At 48.0% G+C, this 15,539-nt stretch overlaps 1 protein-coding gene across 6 annotated transcripts in view; it reads left to right on the forward strand.

Annotated features, from left to right (window-relative positions):
• The window catches only part of LOC144176773 (uncharacterized), a 281,475-nt gene that overhangs the window by 64,619 nt on the left and 201,317 nt on the right, over positions 1-15,539 (forward strand). The window contains exon 1 of one of the 6 annotated variants that reach the window (XM_077705233.1): positions 5,237-5,356. The exons of the other annotated variants lie outside the window; for them this stretch is intronic. Coding sequence (XP_077561359.1) covers positions 5,281-5,356 — 76 coding nt within the window. The 5' untranslated portion in view covers positions 5,237-5,280. Of the gene's footprint in view, positions 1-5,236; positions 5,357-15,539 lie in introns of those variants that run through there. 6 annotated transcript variants of the gene reach the window in all.

Raw genomic sequence — 15,539 nt, forward strand, 5'->3', positions numbered from 1 at the left:
ACTAAAGATGCTCCCTTTGCTTAGAAATATGAACCCCCCACACGACGAGGGTCGCCGACAAGCATGGGAGCAAGCGCTCAACACCATTCTCTCTAGGGATCATGCAGTTATTTACACTGACGCCTCCAAACATCGACAGCAGTAGTACGCCATCATCGTGGCTACCTCCAGAACCAGCCTCCTTGCGTGTCCCTCACTCAAGACCCAAGATATGATGGCAGCAGAAGAGGCAGCCATCGCGTTGGCTCTCACTCAACCAAGGGTTCGAAAGGTAGTAACCGATTGCCAACAAGCCTACTGGAATTACAACTTGGGTTGGGTGCACCGACGTGCACTGTGTGGGCTAAAAACACACTGCCCAAACGGTTCCACTATGCTCATCTGGGCACCCGCTCAGGCTTCCATGGAGGGCAGCGAATGCGCCCACCAACAAGCCTGCGCTTTTACGTTCCGTGCTATGGAGATGCACGAGGACATTCACCCGCTTGTCTCGTTCAGGGACGTAACCCAGCATTATCGCCTTTAAAGACAGACCCTACCCTTGCCTTATCCTGACCTTTCCAGAGCAAAACAAACTACCCTACGGCACATACAATCCGGCTCCTTCCCACACGTGACGCGTCTTCACTTAATGCACCCGAATCGCTACGACGCTGAATGTAAATATTGCTCAGAAGTAGGAACAATCCGCCACCTAATAGGGGTGTGCGACTGTAGCCCTGGCAGCCTCCCCTCTTTCCGTCGACTACCCAACAAGAGAAATTGGATATGCTGCTGTCCAGCCCCTCTCTGCCTACCCAGCTTCAGTTGGTGGATAGAGCACAGGCGGCGCGGACTGCATATGGGCTCCAGTGAAGAAAGAGCCACTCCCCTGGGGCACACTCTGGGCCACTCAGAAATCTGAATAGATGTACTTCCTCCTCTTCCTCCTGTTCCTCCTTCTCCTTCTCCTAATCCTCCTTCTTTTCGTCCTCCTGCTCCGTCTCTGCGGCCGATCTCGTCGCCTCCGTCCACAGCTGCAGAGATGGAGAAGAGAGATCATCTAACACCGGGTTTGAGCTTACTTTTAATTTTATAAAAAAAGATACAACTCCACCAACCACCATTCATGCAACATCTTTGAATTAACGTTACCAAGAATATCTCTTTGATGTCATAAAGGGTTTGGTTGGGTGCATTTCACTTCTCTCTGGTTTCACTATTCTAGAGTGACGTGGCTGAATTTACGGGACGTCGCATGGGTAATCGTTGTGGGTGCCGTTTACAGCGTTGCTTTTCAACCACATTCACAGAGTGGATTGGCGCAACTTTTTTTTCTCAGGCGTTTCTTTTGGGCTAGGAGAAGAACTCTCTGATTTCTTCAAAGGTAATATATGACAAAATTTAAATACCCTTGCTGTGATCGTGAAAATTGGAGGTTTCAGAGCTGCCCAGTGCGTCTGATATGCTGCCTTCTTCAGTGCGAGTATATTTTAGGCACGCCAGGATGTACGATATCGGACTAATCTACAGCGGCTGCATTAGCTTTGTCCTTTCATTCCCGCTCTTCCCCTTTACTGGCGGTTTAGAATGTGGTTCGAGTGGTCAAAAATTTCGAGTATTTTACCGATTGTGACATAGGCTCTGACACTTTATTGTTGGGCCATGACAGGCATTCTTACGTGAGGGTTCTCTGAGATCACATGCTGACCTATTTTTAGGAGTGATTTTATTAGCCGCGTGGCGCCGTTCATAGTTTGCCAGAAAGAGTTTACGGCGGTGAAAGGGCCGCGAAAAATTCGAAAAGCGATTTTAATATTTGCGTTATTAGACCCGATATTCACTGTTTTATTTCTTATAGACACACATTTTGGTTCGTTTCTGGATATAATCCAGGCCTTTCTTAGTTTTTGAGACCCTGACGTTATTCTTTCGGCCCCCTTTTTAACTACGTGACACAATATTGGCGCCGGCTTCATTTTCGCTCATTGGAGAGGTTCTTTGGTGGTAGCATAAGTTGTGAGCCCGGCTGGCGTCCTTGTCTGCCGAACACGGGATTAAACACGGCGCGTAGAAAGATCATCACTGCGCTGGAGCGGCGCCCGCTGAAATCACGTATCTTATTTTTATCTCAGTCGTAGTATCATTCCCCTTCTTTCCACAACCTGCCGCTACTCCTGTACTAACGTCAAACTCCGGTATCTGGATGCCTCGATTGTATTTTCCTGTTAGCACCGATGACGTACTTCTGCGGACGCTTGATAAGCACGGCTGATAGCGGGCGTCTGGCAGGCCACGGCAAAATTGAAAATTTATCTCAATAATGCTGTGCAATTAAAATAGTCTTTGGCGTGAACACCAGCATACACAAATAGCAGAAAAAACAGCAGATTACAGCCGAAACTCAATGCAAAAAGCTATGACCCATGTTGCATTTATACGCATTGGGCTGCCACAGCGCAGCGGAAAACATTTTATGAGCGGAAGCAACAGTGTCGGGTAGAGCATTCTTATCTTTAATAGTTCTTAAAAAAATTGCCCCCATCTCCCCGCGAGGGAACCCTGGTGTGATGCGGCGCATGCATACGCGAAATGAGAGAGTACACGTGTTTTAGCGACCACCACCCAGCTCTTTATTACATTTAAGAATGATGACTTTATGGTCAGTAAAGTGCACAGTGAGCGGTTGCCGCAGCAGTGGTCGAATCTTGGTTTCATCGTCGATGTTCGAGAAGAACGAGAGCGAGCGCTGACTGAACCGCCGCGGAGCGATACCCGCTTTATATTCACAGCGCTTGAAGGAGAGGAGACCGCGGGAGAGAGTCGCGCATGCACGCACATGCGCACCGGAGCAGAGTCTCTGTTAACGCAGCGTTAACGCAGCGAAGCGCGCGCCAACCAAGCGCGCCAGCTGTCGTTATGCTAATACGCCGGAGTGAGAGTGTTGCGCACAGCTGTGGGAGAGACGAACGGAGGAGAGTCGCGCATGCGCAGGTGGCGTGCGGACGGACGCCGACGACGCAGGAGGGACATGCCTCAGAGCAAGAGATGTGCCGCATCTAAAAAAGCGCTTTGAATGCAATGTGCCCCAGGAATATTCAACAATTTTCCTGCTGTTATCCCCCCGTCTGTATGTATAAGGGGGGGGGGGGGGGGGTGGCAGGTACTGATGTTGGTTCATTGCTACCTTCTCTCACACAATCTGTTTTAAGACTAAACACAGGAGTATTAGTGTTCCATGAGAGAGGCCCCTTTAAACTTTTAACGGTAACATCACAACTGTAGGAGTTGTGAAGCGCGCAGCTGGATTTTAAATTGCGTCAAATTTATTTACAATAATTTTCATGTTCGCGTTCAAGACCAAGGCCGCATGAGCGTACACGCACAGCATGCCTGTTTTCTTGAAGCTTGGAGTGTTAGCACCTAAAAATTGTATACTCCACCTCAATGGGGTGCCCCAAAACAAATAGCACTGGAGCATTTTTTTTAATCTCCGACAGCGTCTCAATCAAACCTGGGTACCAGGTTAAGGACTGCCGGCATGCAGTTTCCGGGGAGGAAGATGGAAAGTTGGCGGGTCATTTGCAGCTGCGCCATCAACAGGTATACGACAAGGACTGCTTAAGTTCCCTCGATATATATTTTTTTTTGCGCAGTTGAGCTATTTAACGGATAATTTTTTTTAATATTCAGCATCAGTTCATGTTTTTTTTTCACTTAGTTTCATAATTTTTAAGGTTTTCAACACAATTCCATAAATCTCAATTCTACTGCGCGCAAACACGAACCCGTTATGAAGCGTTGCGAACCATTATTTTTTTTATTTGTTTCGGAGCTGCACCGGAAGGGAACTTTTATTTCTGGCACGAAAGAGAAAGCGAAACAAAAACATTTCGTTCCGACACCCTGTCCGCCGCCGCCGCGCCGCGCCCCCTTTCCCCGGCTCCACTGCAGCCCCGAGCACCGCGCCACGCTTTTTCCACCTTGTGCTGCCGCCGAGCCGCCACCTCTTTCCCTACCCCGTTTTTTATACACGGACACGTTCTCTTCGGGGACATTTCCCGGTGCTGCCACACAACAGGGAGGGTGCTGCTACCCTACTACCCCTGGGGACTCGTGCGGAAGATGCATACCGGGGCTAGAGGTACACAGCTTCGCTGTGAGATTTTCCGCTCTATGAAGTCGCATGAAGTTTGGTTGGGCCTCAGGCCATATACAGCCTCCGGAAATTCACATGTGCGCCGCCACGACACTTGGTCTTGTCAGGGAAAAACGCCGAAACACCTCGGTCAGGTCACTTCGTAGCACGTTGAGTTCCAGCCCGAGGAAATGTTAGCTTTACAGACTTTGAGAAATCGCCCCTCTTGTTTTTCTTTTTTGACGACTTCCAGACTCGTTGATGTATTTTTCTTCTCTCCGAAATTGCCCCAATGAAAAAGCTGCCTGCATGTCAGTACACTGTTTCGGAGATTTCGCCCGCTCCTATTTGAGGCCCGGCCTCTAATCGAGCCGGTGCGTACGTCCTTGGGCACGGAGGGGGCCGCGAGCAGCACGCTCTCCCGGCCCGGGTCTCCTCGAGCACGGGGCGCAGCACTTCCTAAATTTGGCGCCCCAGCCCGCCGAGCGCGAGAGGAGGACATCTGACGGCCGACAAGCACATCGCTCCCCCCGCGCCACCAGCACGGAGGAGGAAGCCGCTCTCGGGGCGCTCGCTTCGTCCCTCCGTTTCGTGATCGACGACCGCCGCGACCACTCGAAATCGCCCCCACGTCATTGTCCGATCGACTTGGAGTTCACTTGTGTCTCCGCGTGAAGCAGCTATTCGAAAGCGTTTCGAAAGCGAGTATGACCGGCGTGCTGTCATTCCTCGGTGTGCACTCATGGTGAGAGCCCTTTTCGACTGCCACGTTTCCATACCGGCCGAGCACTTTGTCAGGCCACCATTCAGCGAAATCGCGGCCACTTCAGAGGGATTCGAGGCTGTTTACAGTGCCCGACCGGCAGCAGGATTTGGCGAAGTGGCCCTTGAAGAACGGTGTCGTTCACACACACGCACGCACTGAGCTGGTCGTTGAAGCTCGTCGCGTTCGTCTGATCGTATCTGGGGCAGCCAAACGACGGCGAACGTCTTGGCGCTCCTTCGTGCAGCAGCCGCAGAGAGCACAGCGTGTTTGGCTATCCGGGAGTCGAGCTTTGGGCACGCCCATGTTCGCCAGGACTGCCGCATGCCCCCCACCTGTGCTGGTGGACGAATGAGGGGGTGCGAGTGATTGTGTGCACTACGGCCAGTGATCACGCACTATGTCGACGAGCGTGGCGCATGGATACGCCAGGAGTATGGCTCCCAGGTTCAAAGCCAGCAAGGTTGCCAATGCCGGTGAGTGCCTTCTCCCCCGCCGCCACCCTGTTACGTAAGCATAGGCATTGCCACCTCAGTGACAATATCTACGCTTCGCAGGGCGTTTTCCAATTTCCTTTGCTCGAGACCCAAGTGTGCTGTCATATGTCGCTGTTGTGCGCACCTGAAATCGGTCTTACGACGGCGCTAGTGCCCACGTCCTACATAAAAGCGCGTAACCAATCTCCGGTAGCCGTCTCGTTAGCGCCTGCAACAATCGCTGCCCGCGCAAGCCTTGTGCTCAGCCGCCGAGTGCGTTGACATCAAGAGGTATGGCCAGATTCACTCGAGATATGAAATGCGGAGCAAGCGACGAGAAAAGGACAACGCTGGTGTGTGACTTGCTGCGCTTGACGTGCGAATACTCCAAGCTCACTTTGCCTTGGCCCTCAGCATCACCGCTGTCACCTTCACAACTAGAAAGTCCTGTTTGAAGGCCTCCGCACCAGCCATTAACTGCACTCCAATTTTGCTCCACCCATGAAACTCAAATAGGGCTATTTGAAATCTGAAAATTGTATATACAAACAATTCAAACCTCTTAGGAATGTCTCAGCCAAGACGTCCTGAAGCAGTCGCGATGCTTCGGGCCGTCTAAACAAATTCTTCCAAGAAATCTACACAACCTTTTGCTGCATGTCTCACCAACTTCGTGTTGACATCTAAATAACTTCTCGTCAAGCAGTTCTAAGAACTTTTCAAATGGTTTCATCAACTTCTTGCAAGAACTTCATATCTACATTAACTGAAGACTTCCTCAGTGGCACCGTATATATGTGGTTGCGCCGTTCACAGAGGCCAGCATCAGATATTGGTACGAGCTGTCCTTACAAGTAACACGGCAACCGGCAGCTTCTGAAACACTCACTTCGCCTGCCCGCTGTTCTCCAGATAAATATATTTGCTTAAACTGCCTCATAGTTTAAAAGATGCTTAATCGGAAAACAATGGCTGGTCATTGGCGAGTGGTCTGGAAGCAACCACTGGGCATGTCAGCTCTTCACAGCTGGCACCAATATTCGAGGCTGGCCTGTGTGAACAGCAAATGCGTCAAGCGGGCAGAACGGGAGATGGTGTTGGCGCAATGTAGATAGGAGATTTCCAAATGACTTCGCAAGAAACAGGATGTTTAACGCTAGCTTCGATTTGGTCTCAATAAATACTTGTTTTGCGTCTTCTGCGAAACAAAATGATTCCTATTGAAACAAGTGAAGTCATGCTTTGATATTTTGAAAACCGAGCTTTATTTTAGTGCAAAAGTATCTATACACGTTAAATCAGAAAGGCTTGTAGGCGAAAGCTCTTAGAAACATATGCAACCTTTAACAAGCAGTTCATTTATGAATGGTGATGGTGACTTCATGTGGTAGGCATCAGAAGTACGGCTTGCTCGCATGAATTCTAACGTTCTTGTTTCTTGCCCCCAGCCATGTTGCCCCATGCCACTGAGATGCCTGGGTAAAGCATCATGCATCGTGTCTCTTACAATGCGTATAAGTAGTGAATACTGAAAGTTATCAGACAGAAAGAAAGACAGCTACTTAAGGACACAGCTAAAGTAAGCGCATGCATCAACCACAATATATACTTTCAATCCACAAATATAGAGACCACAAAGCAAGTATATGAATTACAACTCTAGTAATCCTTAGTCTTTACCAGTTCTGGGCCGCCATTCTAGAAGTCCGGAGATCGGCCGGCTCAGCCAAAGATTAGCCGGCCCCAGCCAGCTCCCGGCTTTATTTAAGAGAGGGTTTATAGTGGACCATCCGATACACCTCGAGCGAACTGGCGCAATCGCTCGAAGGACGCTTGGCATATTCAGCCTACCCTATTGGGGGGCGTCCGCTGAAAAATATGGCTTGTGCTAATACTCTCATGCAGCGCCATCTGAAATGCAGTTGCAATATGCACTCCGTCGCAGAAAGTAGAAAACCCCACTACTTTCAAACTCCAGGTTGGCTGCTGGCCGCGCCTTATTGGGGACGTGGTCTTTTTTCTTGTAGTATGTTTTGCAATGAAATCGCACTTGCTTCGCGCTTTCAGTATTTTCCCCAGTGTAGCAAAGTGCATTTCAATGAACAAATTTACAAACAAAGATCACCCGCAAGCGAGCGAAGGGAATACGCCCTGACCTTTCTCTTATCGGCATGGTTGTCGGCATCCCGGCTTTCAGCGAACATGGCGCTATGGAGGAAAGAAAAGAATGACGCTTGCTAACATTACAGTTGTCTTCGCACGTCCGGGGTACAGAAGTAAGGCAATCGTCCTAAATGTTTGGGCAATGACAAGTGCACTTTAGGCGTGTCATTTGTCATCCATTTGATTTTTACGGTGTGTGAAGGAGCTCCCGTGGAAAAATGTTATCATCGTCTTGTCCACTCTTATCGGTTGCTACAAAACACCACTATACTCACGAAAACGCTGCGGCTATGTCAGCATTGGCTGACGGGGGCCTGGGGACTGCATTCTGTGTTTGCTACTACGTTCTTGTTATTTCTCAGCAACGAACAAAGTCGACGCCATCGTTGAGTGGGGCTTCAGGAGCTACGCCCAACCCATGAATGGATGGGGGTGTTGACAACGCGATCTCGGGAGAAACTCCGCGCTACTTTTCAAGGCCGAGGTAAACTCACGAACAACATAGCTAGTGCTGCAGTCTAACCCGCCGCGGTGGCTCAGTGGCCGAGGCGTTGCGCTGCTGAGCGCGAGGACGCGGGTTCGATTCGAGGCCGCGGCGGCCGCTTTTTGTGATTGAGGCGAAAAGCAAAAAAAAGCCCGTGTGTACGAGAGCGAATATTCTAGTTCGCTGTGGTATTGACGTGCATGGTGGCCGTGGTGCGCGCTTCGTGGGCCGCGCAGATATCTTCACCGTAACGTAGGAGGATTGCAGGCTCCATTTCCGTCCACTGATGGGCGGTGGCTTGGCCGAGGGAATGTTTTGCACAAGTGAATCTTTTCTTGAAGCTTTTGTTGAAGTGAATATTTTGTTGAGTAAAGCTACCGAGTGAATCTTTTGCGACGCCTGCGAAGTGGCTCCCGCTCCGTTACCATTGGGAAGCACGCGATTCTGACTGTGGTGTTTAACGCACCAACGACCCACATGCTATGAGGTGCGCCGTAGGGGAGTGGAGAGCTCCGAATCAATTTTGAGCACCTGGATATTTTCAGCGGGCTCCGAAATCTTGACACACGGGCATTTTCCTTTTTCGCACACCAGAAAAGCGGTCACCGCGGCCGGGTATCTAACACGCGTCTTTCTGCTCAGTTGCACAGCGCCTTAGCTACTGAGCCACCGCGGCGGGTATTGGGGAGCACGTGATGTCTAAGCTCCGGTTGTACGCAACGGGAAGCTTCCACGAAGCGTTGGGAGCCACCGCACCATCGATAGCCCCCAATGTGACAGAAGCTGTGCGCTTTAAGTACCAGTGACACAGTGGGGATGTGGTAAGTTGACTTTCCACTCACACCTTTGGAACGTGAAGCCATGAAAGGAGCCACCATGGAACATACAGCCGCGTGTTTGGCTACCAGGATAAAACTGCAGGTCTTCCAAGTTTCTGTAAGCTAATTAACTCGGAAGGGGGCCAAATTGCACATAGGAAACTATACCGTTTTGTTGCTTACATTCCTTATGCTACGATGGCACCTTCGTCAAATTGCAATTCAATGTGCAAATAAATGCCTTTGGCATCTATTATGCAATGATATTTTCATTGATGTTTTAACAGACTGCCTGTACAATCTTTCAAGTGTATGCCAGTGTCAACCAATTTTTTTTTGTTTGTTTGTTTTGTTTTCTTCCGGTGCTTCTGTCATGCCACGCATTGCTAGGGCCAAGCCATCAAGCATGCATATCGTTTGCTATGCAGCTGCAGCCATGCATGTAAGCGCAGCCGTAAGGAGCGGCCTCTACTGGGTTCATTTGCTGTAAAAAAGAAAGGTTGATGCCGATTCAAGTATACATGGGAATGTTTAGACCGTAATTGTATGTGCATATTCACGCGGAGGGGGGATTTCAGGGAGTCAGCGTAATCGAAGAAAAATGCAGCGCAAACAAAAAAAAAACAGGGACGGAGAGAAGACCTCAAGGACTGCGTTGTTCAGCGTAGTCCTTGTCGTTTTCTATCTGCCCTTGTCTCTTTTTTGCGCTGTGTTTTTCTTCAATCATGTGCCAACACGTCCAGTTTCCCCCGTTAATCTCCGTTATCCTCTGCAAAACATTGCCAACATGGAAAAAAGAGGCGTCAGCATATAGCGCCTGCGTTGATTTGGCTTCACCACGTAGCACATGTTGATTTCTGCTTTTCACAGAACATTGCAAGTGCGAAAAAGCCATGCACGAGCTTAGAATAGGAGCGAGAGAGAGAGAGAGAAAGAGAGAGAGAGAGAGAGAAATATCCTTTATTGCAGCAGGAAGACGCGGCTTAGAATGGGTGTATGACGCCTCAAACTGGAAATTGTATGCCGATGCGATTTGTACAATGTACTTTACTTCCTTGGGGGTGGCCGCGGTACCATTTATGCAACCCCAGGACACTGAAGTTTGGGAGGCACCTACTTAAGCCGTTAATGGCTTTTTTAAGGCTTCTTGTGGCTCTAACTTTGCAGCAAACTGTGCAAGTAAGGCTAAGATGAATGCTTAAAACACTTTTCCACACCTACATTTCCATGAACTTAGCAGGCAGAGCAAACCTCAAGGATGGTTTTTGTCATCTGTGCCTACCGCTTTCTGATTACCGTTTTACTCTGGGCTGCAGCCTTTTTCATGCTTGCTAAGTGGCTCCAACTCCTTTATAGCCTCTGCTACTCGCTTTGGTCAGCAGCAGCCTTCTGGACTGCTGCGTGTTCACCGTCCGCTGGGTTAGGGGTTGAGGACCAATTGGTCTCACCTGTGGGGCTTTACGGGCAATAAGTACCACTTTGGATGCACGTTGCCTGGGTTATTGGAAATAGAATCATGCGCTCGTGTTGTTTTTCAATGTCCAATGTATGTTGTGTTCTTCGTATATTAAGGAAGAAAAAAGTTGCAGATAGCATCTACGTTTAGGCGTTAAGATGTATCACGCGGTAGGATTACTTCGGCGTCAAGGGACCGTTTTAAAAGGAGTTGCTGCATTTACCATCTGTGCTTTCCGAGCACTGAACGTTGTTGTTCACCGGGTGTATCGGTTTCTTCCATTGAATTTCAGTTGCTAGCCCAGCGGTGTGTTGTCTCGTCTCTCCTTCTGCGTTGCGTAATTTTTTCGCTGGTTACCCATCCACTGAATTTCAGTGACGAGAGCTAGCTTAGCCGCAACGGTTTTTAATTACTGGGGCACAGGAAAGGCAGAGCCCATCTACGCTTGTGTGGCTCAGGATGTGGGCGTGAAAAGTTGCGGCTTGATGTTATTGGCCAGTTTGAGCGAGATAACAGTTTTCAAAGCGTTTATTCTCTAGCGTCCAGGATTGAGTGAACGTTTTGGTAAGTTTATAAGTCATAGAGAGAGATGAAGAAAGACTTTTGTGGGGTGAGATTTAGTGATAGTTTGTGAAAAGGGAGTAAAGAGTTGGTAGACCCCAAAAGGGGGGGGGGGGGGAGGGGTGACTTGAAGTCTAGGGCCGCAGATTCCGCTCACGCTGATCTTGGGATGACAGCTTGGTCAGGGTAGCCTCCCATGTGCCGAGATAAATGGAGAATGTAATGTTTGAGTTGTTCACCTGAGCATATCCTTGGATATGACCAGGTTGCACAGAATAGAGTGAATGCTTTCTCGTATTTAGCACAGTTTTAAGTTAATGTCAGACGCTTCCTACCAAACATCTTCGCCCATCAAGATTTCTGGATATATGTGTTGGTTTGTGTCCTGCGGAAAGTTTGCGATTCACCGGTGTTGGGAACCCCGAGCGGCACGGGGAAGGATGGTGTACGTATGCGTAGAATGACGAGACGTTATGCTTATTTTTAGAGAAGGGGAGTTTTGTTGTCGTGGTCAACAGGGAGTAGGGTATGCATGTTCGCGTGGATCTGTGTCGGCTGTGTCGTTCCCTTCCCGATCCTTTTGTCCGAATGTTCATGCGATGTGATCTGTCTTCATGGTGGATTTCAACATCTTTTTCAAGGACACGGCAGACATTCGCAGATAATGAATAGCAGCCTACCATTGTCCCTGAAGAAGAAAGTGTATGACAGCTGCATCTTACCGGTACTCTCCTACGGGGCAGAAACTTGGAGGCTCACTAAGAGGCTTCAACTTAAATTGAGAACTACTCAACGGGCAATGGAGCGGAAAATGATACGTGTAACATTAAGGGACAAGAAGAGAGCGGAGTGGGTCAGGGAACAAGCGTGTGTTAAGGACATACTAGTAGAAATTAAGAAGAAGAAATGGACGTGGGCAGGGCATGTAATGCGCAGGAAAGATAACCATTTGACATTAAGGGTAACAGAGTGGATCCCTAGAGAAGGCAAGCGTTGCAGGGGGCGGCAGAAAGTTAGATGGGCGGATGAGATCAAGACGTTCGCGGGGATAAATTGGTCACAGTTGGCACAGGACCGGGGTAATTGGAGAATAATGGGAGAGGCCTTTGCCCTGCAGTGGGCGTAGATAGGCTGGTGATGATGTACTATGCCTGAAGCCATGACACTAATCGCCTTTTGAGCATGTGGAATGCTAATTAGCATCTATTCAGTAGTTCCACTGAGTGGATCGCCAAAAGGATGGCTCCGATTTCCCCTTTTTCCGTTCCTGTGGGTAGGAGGCTTACGAAATCACAGCGATTGTCACGATAGTCAACCACAATTGTTGCCTTCGAACATTCGGACGTCTCGGCATCGGCGTCTGCTCTGTTTTAATTGTTTTGGAACTTCCAGATAATGAATGGGATCTCGGGTTGTCGCCTATTGTGTAGTTTTGGATCTATGTTTTTAGGGGGGAGGGGGAGGGTCCTATAGAGAGTCGCTGGATCAGTGGCATATCCTTTAAAGGAGCCATGAAGAGAAAATACAACTGCATATAATTTGAAAGAACTAGGATTCAGTATCTCACTCAGCTCCATTACAGCCCCAAAAGATGTTTTTTAACGACAAAAAAGCAAGAAGTATTTAAAAACATTCAAATTTTGCGCCACAGTGACGTGTTATGAGCGAGAATGACGTCATACGGGCGAACAATAAAACATAATTTTCAGTGCGTTAACTGGACGTTAGCATTCAATTGATGCGGTCAAATGGAACTAGAGGCCCCATTACAGACGCCCAGTCATGTATCGTCGCGACAGGTCAGTTAGGCGGCCGCCAATCGCACAAACAAGGTTACGTGACGTCATAGAAAAGTTGCGGGAAATTGGCTAGGGGGTCGCGACTGCTTCACACGTCTTCTTTAATATCTCCGTTATTTTTTCGAAGATTGCGATGATATTGGTATCGTTGTTATCGGGACTAAGCAGTCTTTCTAATACGCCCAACTTGTATTTTCTCTTCATGGCTCCTTTAAGGCATCTAGCCGTTTTTTGTCGTGAAATTTGCCTATATTTCATAGTAATGCTGGTCCCAATATTGTTTTTTTTTCATGTGATGCCTTTGCGCTGAGATAGTGGCCTCTCGTGAGTTCTTAAAAATTATTAGAAGGAGAATTTGAGGAACTTAGCATATATTTTGAAAATTGGGACTTTCAGGGCTGGCTTTTGTGCTGCCATGATGATGTTGTTTTTAGATTTTATTCGGTGTGGGCAAGTTTCTGGTACGGCTCACCGTATGATAGCCTGCTGCTGATCAGTGCCTGAATTAGTTTTGTCGTTTCTGCTTTCACCTCTGCTCGATCCCTGCGCAGGCTCTTTACAATGTGTGCCGAATGTTCTGAGAGTTTGGGTATTTTGGCAATTGTGAGATCGCCTCAGCCGCCTCTCTGTATATAGGTCCATGCCGAGGATTCTTATATGGTTGCTCTTTGGTATCACAAGCTTACCTAGCTTTAGGGTTTTGAAAATATCCTCGTGGCACCATTCATCGTCAGCCGGACAGAGCCTGCGGCTGCGACAGGGCCGCGAAATATTCGGAAAAGTATTTTAAATTTGGTGCAACTGGACGCCATATACTGTGTTTTATTTCTCATTGGGACACATTTTATTTATTAATATTTATTTATTTTGTTTGTAAATACTGCAGTCTCTCTTGAGACTTTTGCAGGGTGGGTACAGGTAAGTAAATGCAAATACATACAAGATAAGGCAACAAACAATAGAACATAAAATGCACAACAATAAAAATACATATCTTATTACAAACACTTTTCAAATGAAGTCAATGACTGTTGTGTTACCGCTTCGTTAGTGAGATCGTTCCATTCAAACAATTGTTCGAGGAAAAAATTAATATTTGTAGCAGTTATTTTAAATCTTTGCTGGGTATAATATAGGTTTTCCTCAGTTTCTTAGAGACCGCCTTCATCATTTGCCCATAGTGTCTGTTGAAATCACGTATCTTTCCCATAGAGTTTTTTTGCTATATTTACTACAGAGGAATCTGGCGCTGGCGTCTATACGGCTCACATCAAGGCCGTCTGGTGTCGTCATGCGCCGCCATGATACCGTGGGCTCGCCTAGTTTCATCGTTCGCTTGGATTGAAACGTTTCCGTGGCCGTAAATTTTAATAAAATGCCACAGAAACGCAGAGAACAGCATGGAATTATTTAATTATGAAAAAAAACGCGCTGTTTTAAAGCTAGAAAAATAACAAATAAAGCGTGTTCTTTTTACTAAAAGACTGCCAGACCAAGTTATATTCTGCAGGCGAAGCTGGTAGTTGACAATAAAGTAAAATTTTGGAGAAACTCGCTAAAGACTCTCATTTTGCAAACATTGCAATTAATAGCGTTTGAAAAGCTCTCAAACGTTTAATGCGCGTGCCTATGAAAACATCGCCTTCGGGGTGTTTTCGTTCGTGTTTTCGTAACAGACCATGGGCTGTAACTTTCGCAGCGGCAAATTACCTGCTCACTCAAGGTGTCCGGGTGCTGTTAACATATGTACTGCTACTGCAAAAAAGAGCCGGGAAGCGAACTCTCCTTACAACAAGGTAACATGTTTAAACTGTGGGTTTGTACTTGTGTAAATATGTATTGATCATGGCTCGCCGTCACTAGTCCTCCCACTTGCTTGCAATGAAGCACAGCGGTCTTAGCATGAACTAACTGAGCGAATTTCGAGTTTCCAAACGAAGCGAGTTTCCGCCATTTCGTCCGGAGAGGCCAACGTTTAGAGAGCTGAGCGGCTACCCCGTGGACATAGCAATGCATAGTGATAAAAGCAAACCCACTAAGACGCTTAACAATCCGATTGATTGATTGATTGATTGATTAATTGATTGATTGATTGATTGATTGATTGATTGATTGATTGATTGATTGATTGATTGATTGATTGATTGATTGATTGATTGATTGATTGATTGATTGATTGATTGATTGATTGATTGATTGTATGGTTTAACGCGCGGGCGCATCGCAGGCGATGAGGCGCGCCGTATACAGTGGAGGTTTCCGGATTAATTTCGACCACCTGGGGATCTTTAACGTGCGCCGAAATCTCGTACACAAGGGCGTTTTTGCTTTTGTCGTAAGAATCCGATGGACATGCCAGGCCAGCAGCTGTGGTCTTCCCATAAGGCTATAACCACCCCACGCCGACATGGATTCCCAGGCGCAGTTTCCTCTCTATTATACTTACTAAGAAACTCTATGAGCTTTCCTTTCATCGCGGCCGTAGTGTTATTGTCCTCCTTTCCACTATCAGCTGGCCGCTCCCACGTGGTCCTGATTTTGACGAGCCCTCGTATCTGGCTGCCTCAGTCGGAGCTTCCAGGTGGCAGCGATGACGTATTTCCGCGGACGCTTGATGGGCACGGCTGGTAGCGGACGACTAGCAGCCGCGGAAAAATTGAAAGGTGAGCCTAATAAGGCTATCACGTTAATATAATAATGTACTGTACCTTGCCGATGGTGAAGCAACGCGCACATATGGCGGGTCAGCATACGACTCCGAGACGAGCTTGTGGCTCCGCTCAGCAGTACGCCCGAACGAACTGGAAGCACCCAAACTTTAGACGTAGGGGCCTAAACGCCTCTCTGAAAACCCACTCCGCAGCGATGACAAATCCTTTGACCACTGAATCGGGTAGTTGCA

Source organism: Haemaphysalis longicornis, unplaced genomic scaffold, assembly GCF_048455015.1.
Source record: "Haemaphysalis longicornis isolate Haplotype H1 unplaced genomic scaffold, Haemaphysalis longicornis Haplotype H1 scaffold_1, whole genome shotgun sequence".
In the NCBI taxonomy this organism is placed as follows: Eukaryota; Metazoa; Arthropoda; class Arachnida; order Ixodida; family Ixodidae; genus Haemaphysalis; species Haemaphysalis longicornis.